The following is a 25,621-nucleotide window of genomic DNA, read 5'->3' on the forward strand; positions in this document are numbered from 1 at the left end:
CTCAATTTTATTTTGAACACATAATTTGATTTGCGAAGAATTTGACGGAACTTTCGAAAAAAAAAACAGCTACGATCAAATCATAATTTTTGACCATCTTTTTGACTATGGATGCTTTGTCAGGCTTTGTCTCAGTCAGTTGAGACGTTACGCCAAGAAGAAGATGATCATATATGCTATGCAATCCGTAGTATCAACATTACGGGGTGTACAGTATGCGGCAGGAAAAAATGCGAAAGTGTTTTTCAACTTCAAACCTCATTTTCGTCCATTTGACATTAATCAATCTATGTTTCAACGTTCCATGATCTATAATAGGCTAGTTTTCTGAAAAGTTAATTAAACAATTTCCCATTTTGGTCACCAACCTTTACAGGGCGGCGCATGAAGATGAAGACAACCAGAATTTTCAAACCGCAGAAAATCGCACAGGTCGCTAAATTTCGCATCTGATAAAACAAATTTTTTGATTTTCTCTACAATATCATCAAATATATGTACTTCTTCCATCTGGTATGTGAAACTACATGGCTCTGGATCAGTGTGGTCTGGTTGTTCATCGAATTTGAGCTAATTTTGTTACTGTTATAGTCATTTTGTTTAATGACCATTGGGCGCGCAGTTTATTGACATCCGCTTATTAGGCCTATATTATCACATGTTAAACATCAAATATGTTCATTTTTATTTTTCAGTGCTAGAATATAGACATTGACTGATACACTGTCATGAAAAAATACACATATATATCCTATATTTAGCGTGTAATAGTGCCTTGAACTTTTCGCATTTTTTCCTGCCGCACCCTGTACAGTATTCAATCCCATGATAATTGTTTTTGAAGTAGATTATCCTGTAACTTTCTGCTACGCATTTTATGCCAACTACAATTTCTAGACTGTGTTTTTTTTTGTGTGGATAGAAAGTTACTAAATCTTGTTTTTGCAGCAAAAAAAAAACAATATATCTAAATTTGGTGGAAGACAACCGAGAAATAACAGTGGACTTGAAGTGGTAGCAGGGTATTATAGGAAACCCAACTGAAATTAGTAAGTATGCTGCAGTTGTTTGTCGTACTGTCAATATTTTAGCCGTTTCACACCATGCCATTAACCAGTGGATTGAATGGTCTTCTAGATCTTTTCAATTACTGAAACTGAGGTCAACCCCAGCACGAATACCGTTCATACTTCCCTCCACCAATTTTAAATGTCACTGAGCGAACAAGCGACACGACGGTAAAAATCAAGCATTCGTTAAATATAGACGCCTGTAAATGGGTTCTATTGATGCAGTGCAGTGCAGTTCAAGTGAATCAGTATTCTGGACATACCGCACTGATATCATTCGGTAACAGGTGGCATTTCCTGACCTGCAAGCGATTTGATTTAATCAGAACTCTTATCCTTGCACGAGCTGTCTATCCAGCATGTCTACCAGCACTATGAATACAATATAGCGTATTACCGGAAAATCACGCCAATTAAACATCATGAATAGGGACGGCAAACGTCAATAAAGCGTACCGATTTGAATACATACCTTGCACATCGATGCATCCGATTTGCTTCTTCATGGGACTGGCGTTGATCTGACACATATAGCAGCCCCGGTCCGATTCGCGGAGTTGCCGTATCCGCAGGCGCCACGTTCGCATGTCTTCGTGCACCACGCTGATCCGGGCATTGTGTGTCACTACGCGGCCCTGCAATGCCAGCACCGTCTGGTCCGATGCTCTCAACCAGCCCACCTTGTAGCGGCCTAGATTTTTAACTGAGCAGGTCAACACAGCCTCCCGCCCCGCCGGAAATGTTACGTTCTGGATTGTGCCTTCGAATTCCGGTTCTGGATCGGCCGGCTGTTGTTGTGAATTGGTTTCTGTAAATATGGATATGGAAATGGTCAGCCAAAAAGCTACTCAAATATTGATATTCAATCAACTTCAAAATAATAGCAAAATGTTCAACATAGGCATTGGCTTCCCCCAGATGCTATCACATGTGGTGGTGAAATATTTGCTATGCATTCAACGAGCTTATTTATTGAGAACTTCACAAATAATAAATTCTCGCATAAAAGAATTCACACAATCTGATGAATGTTGCCACACACAGCGACACAAGCTATAATTTCTTCTTATATAACCTGGTTCAAAGCACTTTGCTGAACTTAATTTGCATTTTGCATATGCACCATATTGCATTAGCAAACATCGCCCATCGGTCCTTTAGGAGATAAACGCACTGGCAGCTAAGCTTTACGCAAATCGATCGTTAAATTAAGTAATAATCAACCAACATTTTCACGCACTGTTTATACTACATTATCCATATCATGTCCAGTCACATGTAAACATAATGGGTACGGTCCCAAATGGAGGCGTCCTGGAGATTCTCGCGATGATAGTGGAACAAATCCCGATATTAACTATTCATCGATTTCGTGCTTGGTGCAATTACGTAAGCCGAGCTGAAATTTATGCAAATTTTAATCAGAACTAAACATTTCCATAATAAACCCATCCGGGCGTGCAGGGCGCGTTGGCAAAATTGACTTGCCCACGTGGCAATGTCATTATTTAGCTTTCGCTGCAGCGCCCACACGCCTTCGAGCTTAATCGAGCTTACCGGGGCTGAGCTATGGCCCAAGAGCATCGCATCGCCCACACGGAATGATGGCAATCCGGCTGTGGTTTATTTTCCGGGGGATGACACCCAATCGCTGCTTGCTTATATTTTGTTCTAATGATTCCGACAAAAATGCAGCCTTAAGGTGAGAATGCATTGGGTACAATTTTAATTGGTTGGTTGCACGTTGCTGTACGCAACGGCATCATTGAATATATAAATGAAAATGATACACTAACACGACAGTTGATGAAAAATAGAAAAAATAATATTTTAAGATGATTTATAGGGTAGTGGAGGTATTTTGGACCGGGCAGGTATTTTGGCCCACCTAGGGAGTTTTATGACATTTATCACATAATCTCTACTAAATCTGGTATTTTTTTATTGGAACACGAAAAGTATTCAACTGTGTGATGACCTTTATTTTGGATGTCAGTTAAATATGCTGTTCAGTGTCGAAAATTGAGAAAATGTGTTCACTTCCAATGAAACGCACGAAAAAGCACCAAAAACAAAGAAGGTAACAAATTTGTAGTCGGCTTCGAAGAGGTATTAAATTTTACAAATAAATATTTATTTCATGTGAATGCAGTTAGGGCCATGTAAGAACTCAGAATAGACTGTTCTTAACCTCGGTTGAGCGACAATATTTACTAAAATGATGGTTTGAGGTATGGCCAAAATATGTTCAACATAATCAGATGTGAACATATTTTGGACCACCTGACAGATCCATCTCTCCAGTTCCTTCTAAAGGGAGAAAACAATCATGCCAATGTAATGTACTCTGAAAACAGATAAATAGAATAAGTTGGGACCTCCCGTGATCTGGGTTGTTATACGTTTATTTGTTTTTGTTCTAACAACTTTTCGCCAAGTTATTTCGTTTCGACTCGATTATTGTCTAACAACTTTTCGACAAGTTGAAGTTTTCAGGTGTTCAGTCATCCGTTTTAGAAAAGTTGTCCTTCTCGGCAATTATTTGATGACTGAGACAATGTAATGTATGTTTGACAAATTACGTATCATTCAAATTACTTTATTTTTGATGGCCTTTCCACTCATTACAATATGTGTTGAACGGCTTTATATTTAGCAAAATCAGTAGACTTTCACACTTCCTATGAAGCGTTACGTAATCTATACATGGTAACTTACATCATGCAATAGTTAATAAATACACGTTTTGCGTAACATTTTTTATGAAACATCATACTACAATGCGTAAAAACTGGCAATAGCAACAAAATTTCATCTTTTTTTTATCGTTACGTATTTTTTAAACGTTCCCTGCTTCAAAAAATGAATAGAAAAGATGAAAACTTCACGTAGTTTTAACTATGTTTCAATTTTTTGCTGAGGTGGCTTTCATTTCATCAATGAATTGAAGTTTAATTTGGTGGGCCAAAATATGTGCACTTGGTGGTCCAAAATAAAATCAGGTGGTCCAAAATAGAAGCCCGAGATCCTTCAGGAGTTTTGATATTTCTTGTATTTACTACAACAATTTTGAGTTTTGTTCGGCTTTTTTCGACAGAAAACATGTTGCTCTACGTAATGCGTACTGATGTTATCCATATTTAGAAGTGGGAACCTTATTTTTTCGCTGAATTGTTCATCCACTTCCTAAAGGGGTCCAAAATACCTCCCTTACCCTATTATCGGATGGCTGTCGAATGACTTATCATTGAATCATTGAAAAACGCTACTAGCCCTGTGCAACAGTCACTGAATGTTGTTTTTTATCGCTCTAAACTTGCTTTTGTTTTGCATCGTTTTTTAATCGATTTTAAATATACGTCTGTGTTGAACTGCATGTCTAAAGTGTTAAATCGTATCATCAGTATAAACACTCGTTCCCAGTGCTAGTGCCCATCGAGAAATCTATTCATTTTGTGTCGGCAGCTGCGCGGTGATAAAGATCTGATTGATCACCATATTTTCATTCGTGCTATACTGCAGTTCGTTGTGGATTCCATCCGTTATTCGTGCCATACTGCGTTTCGTTGCGTACTCCATCTCCGCTATACTGCGTTTCACCGTGAATCGCTTCTAACGCGATAAGAGTATCTCCACCGGTGTTCTATATCAATATCGAGTTCGACGAAAAGGTGTAATTATGGCGAAACTACTTTCCGGAGAGTGTAAACAAGAGATTAACGATCTCGAACCAATTCGTTGTGGTTTCTGCGAGGCCTCGTTCCGCATCAATCAACAGTGTTGTGGATTAAATTGTCGCACCATGAAAGACGCGTTTGCATCAGGGAAGGCAATGTTTATTTGTTCCTGCGGCAGAAGTAAGCTAAACGGTCGTTCCATTGAAGCCTATATTGCTGACAACTGCAACCGCCAACAAGAAGCAATGCCACCGCTTGCCGATGTACCAAAACAAGTACAGGAGCTGTTCACAGTGGTCGAAAAACTGAGCCAGAAAATTGACAACTTTACTGGTCAGTCGACCCAACCATCCCAATCACTTGGTATTTCCTCGCCGTCAGCATGGCCTAGACTCGGTGTTAAACGCCGTCGAGAAGATCGAAGACCGGACGTGTCGGTTCCCGCTGTAAGCGGTACGAAGACGATCGATCTAAGCGAGATCCAACTGTCTGTGCCGTCTATCACGAAAGCCCCGCTACCGGAACAGTTTTGGTTGTATATGACTGGATTGAATCCGGTAATTACCGATACCGACGTGCAAAAAATAGTTTCGCGATGCCTGAATATTTCTGATGGTGCTGAGGTTGCGCGCCTTGTTCCCAAAGGGAAAGACGTGTCAACTTTGACATTTGTATCCTACAAAATCGGATTAGATCCTGCTCTAAAGGAATTAGCTCTGGAGCCTTCATCCTGGCCTGTTGGAATACGTTTAAGAGAGTTCATTGACTACTCAAAAAACTGATTCAAAACTCAAACACCACTCAACAATCCGTTGACCATTTCCCACAACACTCCCGTTTAAAAGATGAGCTAGGCTCATTGAATCACCGATACCAGCCAGTTTCAACACCAGGATGCACGCCTGCAAGCCTCATGGGAGCCCCTAATCCCCTCGTCACAGTCGAGCCCTTCCTGCCAGCTCTCTAAAACAAAAGCTCTCATTTTTGAGTAACGCCCATGCCGCACAGGGACTGTGTTGGAAACACACATTTCCAGACCAACAATTGAAAAGGCCGCATCAACATTTTGTAAACAAACATGTTTCTGTCGATTTGAGGCCTTTTGAGCTCCACCCACACACCTCACCACTACTAACAGAAAGCGCAAACATCAAGCTTTCTGTTAATGGTGGTGAGATGCGTGGGTGGAGCTCAAAAGGCCTCAAGTCGACGGAAACGTGTTTGTTTACGCAATGTTGATGAGGCCTTTTCAATTGTTGGTCTTGATTTTTTAAAATTGCTCATACGCTCACATTTTTGCAAAATATCAATATTTTTCGGTATTTGAAGATGGTTTATAAACCCAGTGAGGTTGCCATGTCGAAATTATTGCAAAATACATGCTCATGTGAGCGTACGAGCAATTTAAAAAAAATGTGTGTCTCCAACACAGTCATGTGCGGCATGGATGTTTACTAAAAATGTGCAGGCCGAACACATTTTTGAGCGAAGGCGTTTTTGCGTGAGCGTCCCGCAGCCATCCTGGTCCTGTGTACGAGTGTGGAGAGGGGGTCTTCCAACCCGTCCTCGCAGGCAAGTACATTTCCGATGAACATCCTTCCCTTCTGGTAACTCGCACCCCTTTTGGCAGTTCTTCTTGCACTAGTTTTGGACCCAGCACAACAACGTGTCCCAAGATCATTTCAAACGACCGCATAATACCTCCATCTTCAAGCCAGCCATCTTCTGCAGTGGTTTCAACCCCGGGATGCACGCCTGCAAGCCTCATGGGAGCCCCTAATCCCCTCGTCACAGTCGAGCCCTTCCTGCCAGCGATCCGCAGCCATCCCGGTCCTGTGTACGAGTGTGGAGAAGGGGTCTTCCAACCCGTCCTCGCAGGCAAGTACATTTCCGATGAACATACTTCCCTTCCGGTAACTCGCACCCCTTTTGGCAGTTCATCTTGCACTGGTTTTGGACCTAGAACAACAACGTGTCCCGAGATCATTTCAAACGACCGCATCATACCTCCATCTTCAAGCCAGCCATCTTCTGCAGTGGTTTCAACCCCGGGATGCACGCCTGCAAGCCTTATGGAAGCCCCTAATCTCCTCGTCACAGTCGAGCCCTTCCTGCCAGCGACCCGCAGCCATCCCGGTCCTGTGTACGAGTGTGGAGAAGGGGTCTTCCAAGCTCCGTTTACAGGCGAGTACACTTGTAATCCCAGCAACTGTCTCTCTGTGCCCGTTGTTCCATATCCCAGAATTTCAAACACGCCATCGAATACCACGGTTACAAATCCGGTGTTTAATGATACCTTGCTGATTTATTATCAGAACGCTGGAGGAATGAACTGCGACGTTACCAAATACTACCTAGCAACATCCGACGGCTGCTACGATGTTGTAGTACTGACCGAAACCTGGCTTGATCCCCGAACCACATCCAGTTCGGTTTTCGGTCCCGATTACGAAGTATTTCGCTGCGACCGGAGCCCCAGAAACAGCCGCAAACTAACAGGTGGTGGTGTCCTCATAGCTGTGAAGAAGACACGCAGGGTCACTAATATCCAAAACGACCTATGGGGAAGCGTCGAGCAAGTGTGGGTTCGTATCCAGCTGTCAAACCGCTCTATTTTCCTTTGCGGAATCTACTTCCCGTTAGATCGTATACGTGATGAATCATTGATCGATACGCATAACCTGTCTATTATGTCAGTTGTCGAAACTGCCTCAGCTACGGATGAAATCATCGTCATTGGGGACTTCAACCTACCTGGAATTTCATGGCGGTCGTCCTGCAATGGGTTTCTCTATCCCGACGTCGAACACTCCTCTATACACAACGGTGTTTCCAAACTCCTCGATTGTTACAGTACCGCTACGCTAAGACAGATTAATCAAGTGACTAATGAAAACAACCGCTGTTTGGATTTATGTTTCGTTAGCGCTCAAGAAGAAGCTCCAGTTATTATCGAGGCTCCGTTACCTTTGGTCAAAGATGTCAATCACCACAAAGCGTTAGTTATCACACTCCATGATCACCAGATTAGCTTGGCGCAATCGATCAGTTCGGTTTTTTACGATTTTCGTAAAGCCGACCATCAGAGCATTATCGAATACCTCGCAGCTATTGACTGGAACGATGTTCTCGATGAACGTGACGTGGACATTGCAGCGCGGACTCTCTCGCACATTCTGGGACATATCGTCGATAGGCATGTGCCTAAAAAGATTCGCGCCAACAATGACCATCCATGGATATCTCGCGATCTGCGCAGGATGAAGACTACGAAACGAGCAGCACTTAAGCGTTATTCGAAATACCGGACCTTCTCTCTCCGTGAGCACTATACCAGATTGAACTCGGCGTACAAGGTCGCTAGTCGTCTGTGTTTTAATCGATATCAGCGCAAAATTCAGCAAAATCTCACACTTATTTCTGAATTGCCTGTTCGGTACTTTTTTGACGAGATTATAACAGCAGTACGATCTCGGTAGTTTCGGTAATCGATTTTACTGAGGCTCAGTAAAACAACTGTCAAAATCGTATGGAAAAGGTAAACAATGCATTTTTGCTGAACGAGTTCGGTGCTCAGCAGTTTTAATCTCGTCAAAAAATTACCGAACTCGGTAATCAAAATTAAGTGTGCTGAAGTCCAAACCGCAGGAGTTTTGGAGGTTCGTGAATAAGAAGAGGAAAGAATCTGGTCTTCCTACGACGATGACTTTGGACGAAAAGGTGGCATCCACACCAGACACTATTTGCCAGCTTTTTGCAGAAAAGTTCTCTAGCATTTTCTGCAATGAAACTCTTCCGGCAGCGATTATTGCTGAGGCAGCAAATAATGTTCCTTTGGTAGAGGACACTTGGGCCAACTTTGTTGTCGATGCGACAATGATTTGCGATGCAGCTGCGCGGTTAAAAACATCCACGAAACCCGGGCCGGATGGAATTCCTTCTGATTTTCTGAAAAAGCACATTGAAAGTTTGCTGATTCCCATACTGCACGTGTTTAATCTCTCGTTGTCCAATGGAGTGTTCCCATCAATTTGGAAGACGTCTACGATGTTCCCTGTGTACAAGAAAGGCGACCGGCAAAATGTCAACAACTATCGGGGTATTTCGTGTCTATGCGCGATCTCTAAACTGTTTGAATTAGTTTTGATGGACCCACTGCTGTCTCATTGTAAACAATACCTGAACGAAACGCAACACGGATTCATCCCGGGCAGATCCACCGCTACTAATCTCCTGTGCCTCACATCTGATGTTGCTGACAGCTTTGCCGAAAAATCCCAGACAGATGTCATCTATACCGACTTGTCCGCGGCCTTCGACAAAATTAACCACGCCATCGCAACTGCTAAATTAGAGAGACTCGGCTTAACCGGTAACCTTCTGCGTTGGTTTGAATCGTATCTTACTATGCGTAAACTTAGCGTCTCCGTAGGCGATTGCCAATCCACCGAGTTCTTGGCAACATCCGGAATTCCCCAAGGAAGTCACCTAGGGCCTCTGATTTTCCTACTCTACTTTAATGACGTGAACCGCATGCTGCGATGTCCTTGGCTGTCATACGCGGACGATATGAAGCTTTACCTTTTAATCCGTTCCATCTCTGACGCCTTGAAACTTCAAGAAGATATCGATTCTTTCGCAACATGGTGCGCATTAAATCGGATGGTTGTGAACCCAAGTAAATGTTCGGTGACCTCGTTCTCCCGAATAAGCCAACCAATTCAGTTCAACTACAAGCTCCGTGACGCAACAATCCAACGCATCGATCAAGTGAAAGATCTTGGAGTAATCCTGGATACTAAGCTTACGTTTAAGCACCATGTCGCATATATCGTTGACAAAGCGTCCAGGACCTTAGGATTCATTTTTCGCATCGCCAAGGACTTCACCGACGTTTACTGTTTAAAATCCCTGTATTGCTCCTTGGTCCGTTCAACCCTCGAATACTGCTCTGCTGTTTGGTATCCGCATTATCAGAATGGTTCCAACAGAATCGAATCAGTGCAGCATCGTTTCATCCGCTATGCGCTCCGTCTGCTTCCATGGCGTGATCCGCTCCGGTTACCAAGCTACACCAATCGATGTCAGTTGATTCGACTCGAAACTCTCCAATCGCGCAGGGATATGGCAAAGGCTATGCTTATTGCCGACACTTTGCAGGGAAGAGTCGATTGCCCTGCCATTCTGGAAGCGGTTGACTTGAACGTTCGTCCTAGGGCCCTTCGGAGCAACGCGACGCTTAGATTGCCTTTCCGACGAACCAATTACGGTCAACACACGTCGCTGATTGGATTGGAACGTGCGTTCAATAGAGTTGGCCACCTTTTCGACTTCCACTTGTCCCGCCAAACGATGCGCCAAATATTCCGCAGATATTTTACGAACAATAACGAGCTGTGATTTTATATGTTTTTTTTTTTTTTTTTTTGTTACGGTATTTGACTTTTGCGCATTTTTGTTCCTGTTTTGTCTTGTATTTTAACTGCAGTTTTGTTTTTAGTTTTTATAGTTATGTATTAGTTATAAGAGGCCATCATTGGGGCATAAGATGTCTGTTGATGTTAATAATAAATAAATTGATTGATTTTGAAATGTTGCAGTAACGGAACATAAGGCCTATGGGGGTCTTCCATTGGGATATTTGGCCCAAAACCAAGCAAAAATATGACTAAGTGGTTTATGAGTAGACCCATATAGCCAAAGCTCTACAGAGATCGAAAAAGAGTGTAAAATTCGGTTACATATCATTCACGAAATTGGAGCGTGGGATATCACAGAAGTTTACATGTAAATGTCATGAAATGACATGTAAGCTTCCATATTCTTTGACATTATATTTGACAAGCAATGCCATTGTCGCCATGCTCCCCCTTTCGCAGGCACATTCCACGTGGCTTCAGAAGTTCAGCTTATCGACGATAATGACCCCCAATTCAGCGTATCATCATGAGACTCAATTGATCTCAATACGCCATCATACTCGCATTCCATAGTACCGGAGCCCAGGATGGAGCCTCAAGGTACCCCTACGGTGATGCTGTAGTTTCTCTCGTCTTTATCGGTGCCATAAATTAGTGACGACTACGCAATAGCGGATTCCTATTTGCTCCGGAAATTCGCCTCGCACATCTGCATAGCCATTCTGAACCTTGTTCTGAACATATCAGGGCTAGTCTCGATGGCCATCTTGGTGGCTATCAGGTATCAGTAGGTCGGCTCCAGAGGCACGTTCTCCTCCATTTGGGAAATTTGTACCACGTATTGATGGCTACTTTCGGGATACCGTCCGGACCCGGAGCCTTGCGCAGCATAAGCGCCTATGGCTACGTTATTGCGTCGATCGTTACCGGGCGACCTCGCTTTGGCTGGGTTGGCCATAGGGAACACGGGACCATGGTTATGTACCGTAGCAACGTTACGTATCAACGTTTCCACGATATTCTGTAGCATTTTTAGGGTATCGATCTGGGGGTGCTGACGCACCCTTCGTTTTGGCCATGACTACTCTGTATGTATCACCCCAAGGGGTCGTGTTGGCTGTCTGGCAGAGATTTTTGAAGCACGCCCGCTTACGTGCCTTAAGGACAAACGTCTTGGAATCCCACTTCAAGAGTGCATCAAAACTTCAGACGCACAAATCTCAAGAAGCAAGCTTCAAAAAACAATGCATTTTATTATTCTGTTCTTGCTCACTTGTAATAAGCTTAAAATAAGAAGCTCAGGTGCGCTGGTTTTGATTACGAAGATATTTGTGCCCTCAAAATCGTGAGTAGGTGTCAAAGTCGGCCATTGTGGCGGCCATATTGGGATTCTAACAAGTCTGTCCTTAATCTCATTGCTCAGTGCCAGTTTAACCGCACTGTAGGCCTCACGTCGCTCTATTCTACCCTCGTCGGTGCGAACTCTTTGCATCCTCCTTCTAGCTCTTAGGCAGGATGCGCGGAGCTCTGCTATTTCTGGACACCACCAGTAAACCTGTTTGCGTCTATTTTTGGGTAGGGATAGCTTTGGCATAGCGGCGTCACATGCACGGCATATGGATTCGACTAGATCAGGGGTTTTCAGCCCTTTTGGCTCGCGGTGCACTTTTGGGAAATGCATTGCTTCGCGGTGCACCTGTTCTTTATAGTCAAAGAATCCGATTTGAGAGTTTCTTGAAAACGCTGTCATATTTTTCCAAAGTGTCTTCCTGGTGCAACGATATATGTTGAAATACCTTTTCAATTGATATGATAACCATTAACCCGCGTTGTTTGAACGACTCGTCATGCAAACCAACCAGCTTTTAATTCGAACTTCTAGTAACCCTAAGGGCGGTTTGCTGTTTTGTTTTAATCCTGCGTACTGTTTCACTCCATTTCATATTCTGCTCCTCACGTTTGAATCATTTTCAGTTTAAACGATATGCAGTTTAGCGGGGTTTAAATTAAAAAGTGTTCAGCTAAAATGCGGTCAAACTAACGGGGGTAGACGGTGTAACATTGGTTAGGTTTTTTATAACTTGTCGGAGCTTACTACTAGTGAAACTGTTGATGAATCTAAGATATTTTTTTCTGTTGTTGAGGGTATTATTGAAAGTTTTCGAACAACAATAATCCCCGGTGGATTCCTAACAAGTAAACAAGAACCTCGAGGAATTCCTGCGTGTTTCCTTGTTTTTTTTTAGGATTATTCAACTATAACTAGATTCTCAAAAGATTCCAGGAAAATTTGCAATAACTGACAAGATTGTCGTTAAATTTCATTCTTGTTTTCTAGCCGATTCATAAGGAAACCTGAAGATAATACAAAAACAATCAAAATTCAAAAATATCAAAAACGAAATGCAATGGAAAATTGAGAGAAATTCTTGGAAGCTGCCTGCGAGATTCTTGATAGACTCTTTCCCAGGTCAAAGGAGAATTAGAAGCAATACGGTTTGAATTTCTTTTGAGATTTTCAGTGAAGTTATTGAAGATGAACTACAGATTCGTTGTAAAATAATTGATGACCGGATTTATTAAAAAAATCATTCTTACATTTCTCACGAGATTTTTGGTAAATCCGAAGACCACATTATCAAGAAGACTTGCAGCACTGCTGAAAATCGGGAGTCTTTGCTAGCAGCGCCACCCCGGATGAAGGTGGCACTATTCATGATAGTGTGTGTAAATTTTCATACTCGCACCAATACACTCTTACACTTTTACACAATGGTACCACCTTAGCTCACCAGGCGGCGGTGCCGTTGATGACGCTTGCCGTTAGTATGGGAATATAACAGAGTTGCATGTCTTCTTGATAGAGTAGTCTTCGGTAAATCAAAGGTAATCAAAACTCTCCCTCGGCAAGAACCTTGGAAATTTTTATAGCGATCGTTCGGAACTTTGTTTTGCAGTGGACCACAAGGTATTTTCGAAAATTGTTTGTTAAAGTGATGGCAGGACTTTTGACATGCCTTGCGGTGCACTTGTCGAGACTTTACGGTGCACCAAGTGCACCGCGGTGCACGATCTGAAAACCGCTGGACTAGATCATTGCTGAATAGATGGTCGGTGTTACTCCCCATAAGCAATCGTTCCATAAATGCCTGCTTATCAAAGCGTGAGGTCAGCCATCCGCGATGACGGTCGATGACCTTCGGCTATGGCCGCATTCCTTCGTATTTCATCCTGTATCAAATCGCCAGATAGTCATCCATCGTTGACCTTTCAGGCCGAGCATGGATTTAGACCCGGGCTCCAGAAGGTCACATCAATGATGGACTCTGCACCGTTTCTACTGTAGGTTTTTCTGTCGTCTATAGTCGCGACCTCTACGTTCTGTTTAGCCATAGCCCAACCTCTCGTGTTAGTCAAGCGACTACCCTACTCAACTATCCAGACCAGACGTTGAAGGCTCCACCGATGACTACGATGCGGGATGAGTCCGATAGTAGGGCGATGTCTGTACTTGACTCGAAGACTGACTGCCACAGCAACTGCTGTGCGGCTTCACAGTGGTTCAGGTTTACCTAGCTGTGAACCTCCATTTCGTCGGGTGGTACGAACTCCTCGCGTGCCTAGACATTTAAGCTCACTCGTCGTGTGACCCTTGTTCGCCGTGCCACGGTGCTCCATTTACCGTTATTATAAAATAAAATATACCATCAAAACCTGAAACGCCATCCTCTTCATTTATCTTTCCAACACCTCTGGTCAAATTTTTAAAATCATTGTTGGGCGAATTTTTGAGTTACGCCCTTTTAAAGGGCCTAACCTCTAAAAAATCGAGTTTTCTATAGAATAACACCACATTTCATAACAGAATCATGAATTAAAGGCATCAATAACAAAAATTACCATGAACAATAATAAAATTTGGTAGTATGCATCCATATGAATATCGGTGGTGTGCATTTTGCATCAAAATTTGTCATTACCTGAGTGTCGCGGACTGACTCAATACACTGAACGAAAGCCCCCGCCATGAATTGAATGATTTTTGCCTTATTCGAGCCCCATGCCTATTTTCAGACAAGACTTGGATGATTTTTCATTCAATTCAGCTTCCTTCAAAATCAAAACAATTTGAATGACAACCATCTTGAAAATTTATGATTTCCATTGCTCTTCAAGAATCCAATAACTGAATGATATTCATTCCTTTTCCTTTTTTTTTGTTGTGGGATCTATTTCTAATACAAATTTAAATATATCGAATGAAATCAAAAACTAAATACATCAATATTTATAGGATTATATCAGTTTATTACTTCGCACATTTTCAGAAGCTTATAATAAATCAAGTAATAAATATGCATTCGAGGATTCCATCTGATCCTTGATGTGATCACGGGATATGATTCTGGATATGGTATCCTGTAAATAAATATCGGTCACTTTATGTTTGAAATCCCACAATAAACCCTTAGTAAATAATTCTCACCTACCCAAAAACAAACGAAAATTACAAAATTAGAATAGTTTCCTCCTTTTGTGGATCCGTCTTGAAACCAACTAACTTCAACTCCGCCATCCTGTCCGCCATACTCTTTTCAGAGAAAGACAAATGTTGTACTTAAATTGAATGATTTTTGGTATGGGACACAGAGTGAAACGCTATCAGATGGTTTTGAGATTATGATCAATCACAACAAACCCTAAGCAAAAAATCGTTCAATAATTGTGTCAATTCTAATTTTGTAATAAGATGATTTTCGTTCAGTAGCGAGCAGGAAAATCATTCTGTTGTACAAACATTCAAAATTGAGATTCTGCGGTTCTAGATCATATTGAATGAAGAATCATTCTTTATGCGGCGGGGGTTTTCGTTCAGTGTATGCTCTCTCATCGGGAGCCAAACATCGGGAGCCAAACATTGAAGATGGAGGTTATGTTAAGCCTTGTTGAACCTATGTGATTGATTGAAGAGTATTGTTATCTAGGTGCTGCGGATATAATCAAAACTGTTGTCACGATATCTTCATTTGCCGCTGCCAAGCAGTTGGAAAGCGAGGAGAAGGATAAACATTGTTTTGAGCCCATTTTAGCTAATTTTGTAACAACTATCCATCAAAATTTCCATCGGGAATGGAAAATAATAAACTTTGAACACGAGAACAAAATCGGAATAATGGTGGATTGATCATGTTTACCATTTCCGAACAGCGTCGCGACGGCGTGTTTGACAACCGAACTGAGAGAGGTGGTTGCAAGAAAATTGAACGCTCGTGCGTGTTTACAAGCTGTGTGCCGGGAGTGTGTAAGTGTGTGTTAGCTAGCTTGAAAAATAAAACCGTTTCTATTCGCACCACCTAGGTCATTACGTCAATATACGGTAGAAGTTCTTAGGGGCCTATAGAAAGCAAACATTACATTGATGTAACAAATTCAATTAAGAGTAAATTGTATTGTGATTCCATATGTATATATATGTTCAAATTACTGTCAGTCATAGTGATAGTATTCACATGCATATCAGCACCAACATTTCAAAAGGACGTAACTGATCTTCAAAACAATATATTCTACCATAGCTGAAGATCGTATCTCAACTTTCCCAGGCCACCAACAACTACTATCGGAAAGAATTGCATTTCCTTCGTTCAGTAGTGGTTGTACATTGCAACGGAGAGATAAAGGTTCGGTTTCGACAAGCAGTTTCGCCATTTTGAAATGTAAGCACCGATATATTAAGAGCGTACACTCTGTAAACAGCAAATCTGCCTTAAAAACAACAATGTCTATGTGCCAAACGGCTTAAATTAAAAGTATAGAAAACCAAAACATTGAAAGGCCAAAAGTCGAAACAGACTTCAAATAACCACACATAATATGCTGCATGAAAATTCTTTCTTACCTAGGGTAGGTCTTACCTACCCTTTTGTGTACTATTTTTTTTTCGACCTACTATATACATTTTAAGAATAATTATCGCGCAAAGTTATGCAAAAATGTAAATAGATATGCGTGGTTACATTTAATCGTTTCGGTGTCTTCTGCGCGGGTAATCCTTAACTATTTTCCGCACTTATTGTAGAAGACACGAATAAGATATGATGCACTGGCGACGATCTATTAGCGATTTTGGACATTTTTGTGCGATAATCTACGGCGAAACACGCAATATTGTCTACGATTTTTTTTGCATTTCTACGTTTTGTCTTCTCAGCCTCAGCATTTCAAAAGCGCGTAACTGCTTTCCAAAATAACACCTTTTTTCAAAGCTGTGGCGTGGCAATGCTAGACAAAAAGAATGCTCCTCTTTCGATGGCTTACATTAGTGGGGTGACATGCAATCTACATCCATAGAAGAAGGAGCCGTATTATCAACCAGTTACGCCTTTCTGAAATGCTGAAGCTGAGAAGACAAATCGTACAAATCTGGAGCAACATTTGAAAAGGGCATACAAGCATTGGTAAACTATGACTTCACACGTCTCTCCTGAGCCTCCATCAGCTTATTCACACAAACTAAGACCGTTTTCAGATAGAGCAAACATCGATTTTTCGGATAACGGTGTTCATTTGCGTAGGCGGGCTGCTGTTAAGCCCTCGAATCGATTTCGAAAAAAGGCACAAGACCATTTGGGCCCTTTTTAAATGTTGCTTCATAAATGAAATAAAAAATAAAGACAAAGCAAAGTTAAATTAGTAGGGACCAAGATCTTACCTACATATTTTAAAAGAAGAAAGAATTTTCACCCAGAATATTACGTTTTGTTGCCTGTTCCGACGTTTTGTCTTTTAACCTTTCGATATTTTGAATTTCTATTCTTATCCAATTTCATTTCTGGAGCAACATTTGAAAAGTTGCAATGTACAACCACTTCTGAACGGAGGAAATGCAATTCTTTTGACAGCGGTTGTTGGTGTCTTGGGAAAGATGAGATCTACAGCTATGGGAGAAAATATTGTATTAAAAATCAGTTACGTCCTTTTGAAATATAAGTGCTGATATGCATGTGAATACTATCGCTATTACTGACAGTCATATGGACATCTATAGACATATGGAATCACAATACAATATACTCTTAATTGAATTTGTTGCACCAATGTAATGTTTGCTTTCTATAGGCCCGAAGAACTTCTACCGTATATTGACGTAATGACAAATTTTGATGCAAAATGCACTCCATCGATATTCATATGGATCCATACTACTATTATTGTTCATGATAATTTATGTCATTGATGCCTTTAATTCGTGATTCTGTTATGAAATGTGGTATTATTCTATAGAAAACTCGATTTTTTAGAGGTTAGGCCCTTTAAAAGGGCGTAACTTAAAAATTCGCCCAACGATGATTTTAAAAATTCGACCAGAGAGGTAGAATAGATAAATAAAGAGAATGGCGTTTCAGGTTTCGATGGTATATTTTATTTTACAATAACGGTAAATGGAGCACCGTGCGTGCAAATCAGGCATTTTGGTGCCAATTTGCACTCCCTGGTGATATTGCCTTCCACTCCGCATTACCCTCAGAGCTGACCAGACTCCTCAGACCTTTTTTTTTTATTCTTCAATCACTTGACCTAATTTTACAGCTCTTTTGTCTACTAGGTCACTGCGTGAGCGATTCCAATTGGAAACTGTACTTACAATCTGTACAGCGCCTAAATGTATTCTGATCTAATTCTACTATATCCAACTGGTGGCCGTTGCGCTGCTTCCACTTTCTACCCTATCATGGTAGAATGACGAGCACGAGGAAGCTGATGTGTGGCTGTTGGTTGTTCCTGTTTCCAGTCCAATTGGGGGTCCATTATGAGTTGCCGTTCGCCGTTCTCCAAGTATCCAGGTCCATTTGAGCCATGGGGCTCAGAAGAGGGTCAGTGTCAGCTGCTCTCAGGGGGAAAGAGCAACTGACGAAAGTGCCGGGGCTGGGATCGAACCCATGACCATCTGCAAACGTGTATGCCACGGGCCCCGGCGGTACCCTGACCTCACCGGCTGGATTCGCCTTGATCATGGCGACTATGGGAAGCTTGATCATGGCGACCTCCTCTGCGTCGGTGATCTCGTCAAGGATTTTAAACTAAGGAGTTGCCTCCGTTAGGGCGCTCAACTACACGATTTCTTCCAATACCCCTTGAGCTAGTGCTTTGTAGGAGCCGCCTCCTTCTTCAGCACTAGCATCATCTCTCCACCCTAGTGTGCATCCGCACCCAGCGGTTAGAGACGATTTTCCCCTCGCATGACCCTCAGCACCTCGGCGTACGTGTCTGCTTCGGTTTTGAAGACCAGCGCGTCGCTTCGTTCGCGTTTACGGATGATTTCACTTTTCTCACACGTTTCCTTTTTCCGACAGTAATCCAAGGGTTCTCTTTCCCTTGGTTCGGTTGGCTCCCGTTCCTCTTAGGATTGACCTCTTGGGGTTTGGTTTCCCTGCCCCTTGCGCGTTTCGCAACCAACTTGTCAGCTTGATTACTTTGGCTTTTCTTTGCGCGTTTCTTCGGCTGGTTTCGACCATGCAACCCGAGCCGTAGGGCGGGCGGTTTGACCTCTCCGCTACGGCTCCGGTGAGCTGCATGGTTTCCTGCTGCATCGTCACTTTGCCAGTAAAGAGGAAACTGTCCGTTTAGTTGGATCGCTCCTCTCTGCTCGCATCAGCCGCACTCTGCTCTTCGACCAGGAGATCATACTCCTTTTTGGTCATTAGCCAGCTTCAGTGGTCCTATTTCAGGTCCTTGCTGATGGTAGTCTGCCCGGTCGTGTAGTTGGCAGTTCGTCCAGCGTTCAGTCCATATATTTCAGGGGTTCCCAACTTTTTTTGTGATGGCCACCCCCTTTAAGAATTGCCAAAACATCTGAGGCCCTATTTTTTAGAACATATCAGAATAAAATTATTCAAATAAATGAAACATCTTCGAATGAGTGTACACTCATTCGAAGAAGTCTGCTTAGAGGGTTCGAAAAGTCGGTACAAGATCAAAATGAAACATAGTTATTTGGATACATTGGCGTAGCCAGAAATTTACTATGGAAGCGATTTTTGACGATCATTGATACTTTTTTGTAAACAATGAGGTGCATTCAATTTGAGTCGGAGCTTAACAATAGCAACGCAGTCGAACATTTTTTTCTTCTGAAAGCATTGTGGCTCTTGCGGGTGACGGTTGGGGGTTTGGTAGTAGTTAACCCTAAAAAATGGAGCGGGGGTTTAACGAATATCTCGCTAAATTCCTGTGTTTTTCAACACACTCCTAGAGATTCGTTATTCTCCTGGAAACTTATTCTGACATGTCCAAAAAAAAGTGTTTTCGCACATAAGAGCGTCTGTGGTAGTCGGAATCTGTTGGACACTGAACGATCATAATTGCGGTGATAATGAGCACTGATAAGGCAATGTATACATAATGTTCTAAACGATTTCAACATTTATTCAACGATAAAACAGATACACATGTTTTTTTTTTTTTTTGATTATGACTAAATTTATTGGACACTTGTCCTCATTGATAATGTATTCCTGACGGATTTGCTTGAGTGGTTAACAGCTACACGGTTATGGTGAACTGATACACGTTCTGTATGCACCGCATGCGCCATCCAAAGCGTCCATCGAGAGAGTCACCCTACCACGCGCAGTAGGAGGAAGAGGCGTCACCAATATCCAGGCACTATGTGTATCCCAGATCCAGCAGTTGCGGGCATATTTCATAGAAAGCCAGAACCGTCATGAAATGTATCGCACTGTATGTGAAGCTGACCACGGTTACAGCGCCCTGCATCTGGCGCAGGAGGATTACCAGCTGAACTGCGACATCAAGACCGTTGACGAGATGATCGTAGCGTGGAAGCAGAAAGAGTTGCATGGGACGCACCCCCATCAACTGGAGCTCGAGCACATCGATAAGGCGGCGTCGAACGCGTGACCTCTTCTCGGAAACAGAAGGTTTCATGGTAGCCATCCAGGACCGGGTAATTGCGACGAAAAACTGTCGGCGGTACATATAGCACGAAGACGTGGAGGACCGCTGCAGGAAGTGCAATTCAGTAGGAGAAACGATCGAGCATGTCGTTGCAGGTTGTTCAGTGTTAGCTGGATCTGCCTACCTCGATCGTCACAACGAAGTTGCCAAGATTGTGCACCAACAGCTTGCTTTAAAGCTCAACTTGGTCGACAGATTTGTACCCTACTACAAGTACCAGCTGGACCCGGTTCTGGAAAATAGTTGCATAAAGCTGTACTGGGATCGCGAGATCATTACGGACGTCCTCATTCGTGCCAACCGGCCCGACATTGTGGTTTACGACAAAAGGATGAAGCGGGTAACCCTCTTCGACATCGCTGTACCGTTAGACCATAATGTCCAATCAACGTTCTCCGGCAAGATAACCAAGTACCACGACCTAGCGGAGGAGTTGAAGCAGATGTGGCACTTGGAGGACGTCCGTATAGTTCCGGTTGTCCTCTCGGCAACCGAAGTTGTCCCTAAATCTCTCCTAAGGTCCCTAGACGAGCAGGAATTGAAGAAGGACCTAAACAGCATCCTGAAAGCGGTGATTCTTGGAACCTGTAGTACAGTTAGGCGGTTCCTGAATCACCACAACTGACATCCGAAGCAGACTCATTAGGATAAGCTTAACAAACCGGCTAATGAGATCCACATAGCCTAATCCCCTTTGGCATTCCGATTGCCCGGGGTAGGTGAAAGTTTCCAGCAATTTTTGCTGAGAAGTGCCAAAACTCTATAATAATAATAATAATAATAATAATAATAATAATAATAATAATAATAATAATAATAATAATAATAATAATAATAATAATAATAATAATAATAATAATAATAATAATAATAATAATAATAATAATAATAATAATAATAATAATAATAATAATAATAATAATAATAATAATAATAATAATAATAATAATAATAATAATAATAATAATAATAATAATAATAATAATAATAATAATAATAATAATAATAATAATAATAATAATAATAATAATAATAATAATAATAATAATAATAATAATAATAATAATAATAATAATAATAATAATAATAATTATAGGTGGGAGCTCAGGTAAAATAACTCCTGGGCGTCCATGAAAAACCACCATTTGAGGAGTGGGAGCTCAAGGTAAAATATCTCCTGGGCGACCATGAAAAACCACCCTCGGCGAGCAGCGGCGCTTGAGCCAAGCTATTTAGCACTGTACTTGGAGTAAATGCCAATGCAGAACCCGTAGCTTCCGGGAATGAAAGCACACCCATATGGAGACACGAGCTAGACGAAATAGAAGAATGCGATCGCCCGAGGAGGGAGCCCCTACTGGAGCTGGTCCTGGAACGGGGGACAGAGCGAGCGGCCAGCGGCTGGAAGAGGAACTGGTGCAAGAGCGGCCTTCCAGTCAACGGGCACAGCCCGTACCACGAACGCAGAGCAGAAACGGCAGCAATAGCAATCACCAAGGCCATGCTGCACCTGCCAATGTTGCTGTGGCTGATCGACGTCAGTCACTCACGTTAGCAGGCGGCCGACGGCAGCGGATCATGTGGACGAGGGAGATGAATATGTACGTGATTCGCTGCTATTTTGTCTGCACGAGGATGGAGACGGACATGTCCGGCAGATCAGGGATGCTGGAAATGTTCAACGAGAGATTCCCTCGCTTTGCGAACCAGCTTGACTTGAACAAGCTGTACACACGACAGCGAGCAATTATGTCTCATAATATGCTCACAGCTGCAGAAGTGGAGTGCATCAAGCTGGAAGCGCAGAGGGAATTGGGAGAGGAGAGGACAAGATCGAGCGATACGTCGAGAAGGAGTTCTGACGGGCTGGATGCATCGAACGCGAGTGAGAGTCGTGATACGACTGCACCCACTGCTCCAGGACCAACAGCGGATATGCAACGACAGCAACTACGAGACGAACTAGCGCTCCACATGGCCACAGCAGTCACGCAGTTCCGTGGGACAGACCCCATGTCCCGGCACCGAATACCAAAGCTGCGGAATTCCTATCGGTTAACAAGTGCAGTAAGCATCCTAAACCAGGATATTTTGCCACAGTACTTGGAGGCCGTACAGCACCTTGAGGATCTGCAGTTTACGGTGTATTCAGCTGCGGTGGCTGTTGTCAAGACGCTGGGACTGCGGACGCGCCCGCAAGGCGACGGTGAAGGTCGCACACGCCCCAGCACACAGAAACCCGCGTGGATGCGACGTTTGGAGAACCGGATCGCCACATTGCGGACCAAGATTGGTCGATTAACACAGTACAAGCAGGGGAATCGATCAACGAGGCTAGTTCGTTATGTTGCTGAAATTGTGAAGCCCGCAGAACTCCGAGATCTCACAGAAGTCAACATTACGGAGATCCTCGACACCCATGTACAGCGGTTGAGTGCTCTTGCGAAACGATTGCGGCGTTATGGAGAATGTTCGAAGCGGAAGGAACAAAACCGGATGTTCAACATTAACGAAAGAGAGTTCTACAACTGCATCCGAAACGACAAGCCTGACTATGGAGAAGGCCTTCCGGAGATTGGCGAAGTCACACAGTTCTGGGCCAATCTATGGGAGAACCCTGTCCAGCACAGCGACGATGGGATGTGGTTGGCAGAAGAAGAGCGACAGTGTAATGGAGTTGGAGACATGACCGCGGTCGTAGTAACCGCTCAGGATGTACGCGAGGCTACCCGGTATACCAGAAATTGGGCTGCACCAGGACCCGATTTCGTGCACAATTTTTGGTATAAAAAGCTCACGACGATCCACGGGCGGATGGCGGAATGCTTCAACATGGTGCTAGAAGACCCCACGCAGCTACCAGAGTTCATTACCAGGGGTATCACTTATCTTCTGCCGAAGGACCAAAACACAGCTGACCCAGCAAAGTACAGACCAATAACGTGTCTTTCGAGTCTGTACAAAGTGCTGTCGTCGGTGATAGCGAGGAGGATACAAACCCACTGCGATGCCAACAACGTGATGACCGAAGAACAAAAAGGGTGTCGCAAAAACACGCAAGGCTGCAAAGATCAGGTCATTATAGATGCAGTCATTGTGGGTCAAGCCACCGATAAGCAGAGGAACCTGAGCATGGCGTACATCGACTACAAGAAGGCGTACGACTCAGTGCCGCACTCGTACCTTCTTAAGGTGCTGCAGTTGTACAAGGTAGACGGGAACATCATCAGGCTGATGCAACACGCGATGGGGATGTGGAGCACGTCCCTACAAATCACCGACGGAACAGCTGTGTTGCGGTCCAGAACTCTCAGCATCAGGAGGGGGATATTTCAAGGCGATACCTTCAGTCCGCTATGGTTCTGCCTTGCAATGAACCCCCTCAGCAGAGCACTCAACCAATGCAACTATGGCTACCAACTGAAAAGTGGGGGAAGGAGTACAAGAATAACCCACACCTTCTTTATGGACGACCTGAAGCTGTTTGCGGAATCAGTACAGAGGCTGCATCAACTGTTGCAGCTTGTGACGGTGTTCAGCAACGACATCCGGATGGAGTTTGGAATTGACAAATGTCGGTCAGTCCATCTTCGCCGGGGTCAAGTAGTGGACGCCAGCTGTTTCCGCGTCAACGAACAGGAGGAGATTCGGAATATGGTTGAAGGCGAAGTGTACAAGTACCTCGGCTTCCTGCAACTTAGAGGTATTCGCCACACAGCGATCAAGAAGGAACTGCAGGACAAGTTCTTGCATCGTGTCAACTGTGTTCTGAGGAGCTTTCTGTCAGCCGGCAACAAGGTGAAGGCGATCAACACGTTTGCTGTGCCCCTGTTGACCTACAGCTTTGGGGTGGTAAAGTGGACCAAGACTGACCTCGAGGCGTTAGAACGAGCAGTACGAGTGGCGTTCACCAAGCACCGCATGCGCCATCCAAAGTCGTCCATTGAGAGAGTCACCCTGCCACGCGCAGTAGGAGGAAGAGGCGTCACCGATATCCAGGCACTGTGTGTCTCCCAGATCCAGCAGCTGCGGGCATATTTCGTAGAAAGCCAGAACCGTCACGAAATGTACCGCACTGTATGTGAAGCTGACCACGGTTACAGCGCCCTGCATCTGGCGCAGGAGGATTATCAGCTGAACTGCGACATCAAGACCGTCGACGAGATGATCGTAACGTGGAAGCAAAAGGAGTTGCATGGGACGCACCCCCATCAACTGGAACTCGAGCACATCGATAAGGCGGCGTCAAACGCGTGGCTGGTGCGGGGTGACCTCTTCTCAGAAACAGAAGGTTTCATGGTAGCCATCCAGGACCGGGTAATTGCGACGAAGAACTATCGGCGGTACATATTGCACGAGGACGTGGAGGACCGTTGCAGGAAGTGTAATTCAGTAGGAGAAACGATCGAGCATGTCGTTGCAGGCTGTTCAGTGTTAGCTGGATCAGCTTACCTCGATCGTCACAACGAAGTTGCCAAGATTGTGCACCAACAGCTTGCTTTAAAGCACAACTTGGTCGACAGATTTGTACCCTACTACAAGTACCAGCCGGACCCGGTTCTGGAAAATAGTTGCATAAAGCTGTACTGGGATCGCGAGATCATTACGGACGTCCTCATTCGTGCCAACCGGCCTGACATTGTGGTTTTCGACAAAAGGATGAAGCGAGTAACTCTCATCGACATCGCTGTACCGTTAGACCATAATGTCCAATCAACGTTCTCCGGCAAGATAACCAAGTACCACGACCTAGCGGAGGAGTTGAAGCAGATGTGGCACCTGGAGGACGTCCGTATAGTTCCGGTTGTCCTCTCGGCAACCGGAGTTGTCCCTAAATCTCTCCTGAGGTCCCTAGACGAGCTGGAATTGAAGAAGGACCTGAACAGCATCCTGAAAGCGGTGATTCTTGGAACCTGTAGCATAGTTAGGCGGTTCCTGAATCATCACAACTGAAAGTACATCCAAAAGCAGACTCATTAGGATAAGCTAAAAAACCGGCTAATGAGATCCACAGAGCCTAATCCCCTTTGGCATTCCGATTGCCCGGGGTAGGTGAAAGTTTCCAGCAATTTTTGCTGAGAAGTGCCAAAACTCTATAATAATAATAATAATAATAATAATAATAATAATAATAATAATAATAATAATAATAATAATAATAATAATAATAATAATAATAATAATAATAATAATAATAATAATAATAATAATAATAATAATAATAATAATAATAATAATAATAATAATAATAATAATAATAATAATAATAATAATAATAATAATAATAATAATAATAATAATAATAATAATAATAATAATAATAATAATAATAATAATAATAATAATAATAATAATAATAATAATAATAATAATAATAATAATAATAATAATAATAATAATAATAATAATAATAATAATAATAATAATAATAATAATAATAATAATAATAATAATAATAATAATAATAATAATAATA

General features: G+C 43.0%; 1 protein-coding gene across 1 annotated transcript in view; it reads right to left on the reverse strand.

The window, feature by feature from the left end:
• Positions 1–1,280: 1,280 nt before the first annotated feature.
• Positions 1,281–25,621, reverse strand: part of LOC115261300 (uncharacterized) — a 137,438-nt gene continuing 113,097 nt past the window's right edge. Inside the window, exon 3 of the mRNA XM_062859401.1 lies at positions 1,281–1,878. Within this exon, the coding sequence (XP_062715385.1) occupies positions 1,484–1,878 (395 nt within the window). The 3' untranslated portion in view covers positions 1,281–1,483. The remainder of the gene's footprint in view (positions 1,879–25,621) is intronic.

The sequence above is a fragment of the Aedes albopictus genome, chromosome 3, assembly GCF_035046485.1.
Source record: "Aedes albopictus strain Foshan chromosome 3, AalbF5, whole genome shotgun sequence".
Taxonomy (NCBI): Eukaryota; Metazoa; Arthropoda; class Insecta; order Diptera; family Culicidae; genus Aedes; species Aedes albopictus.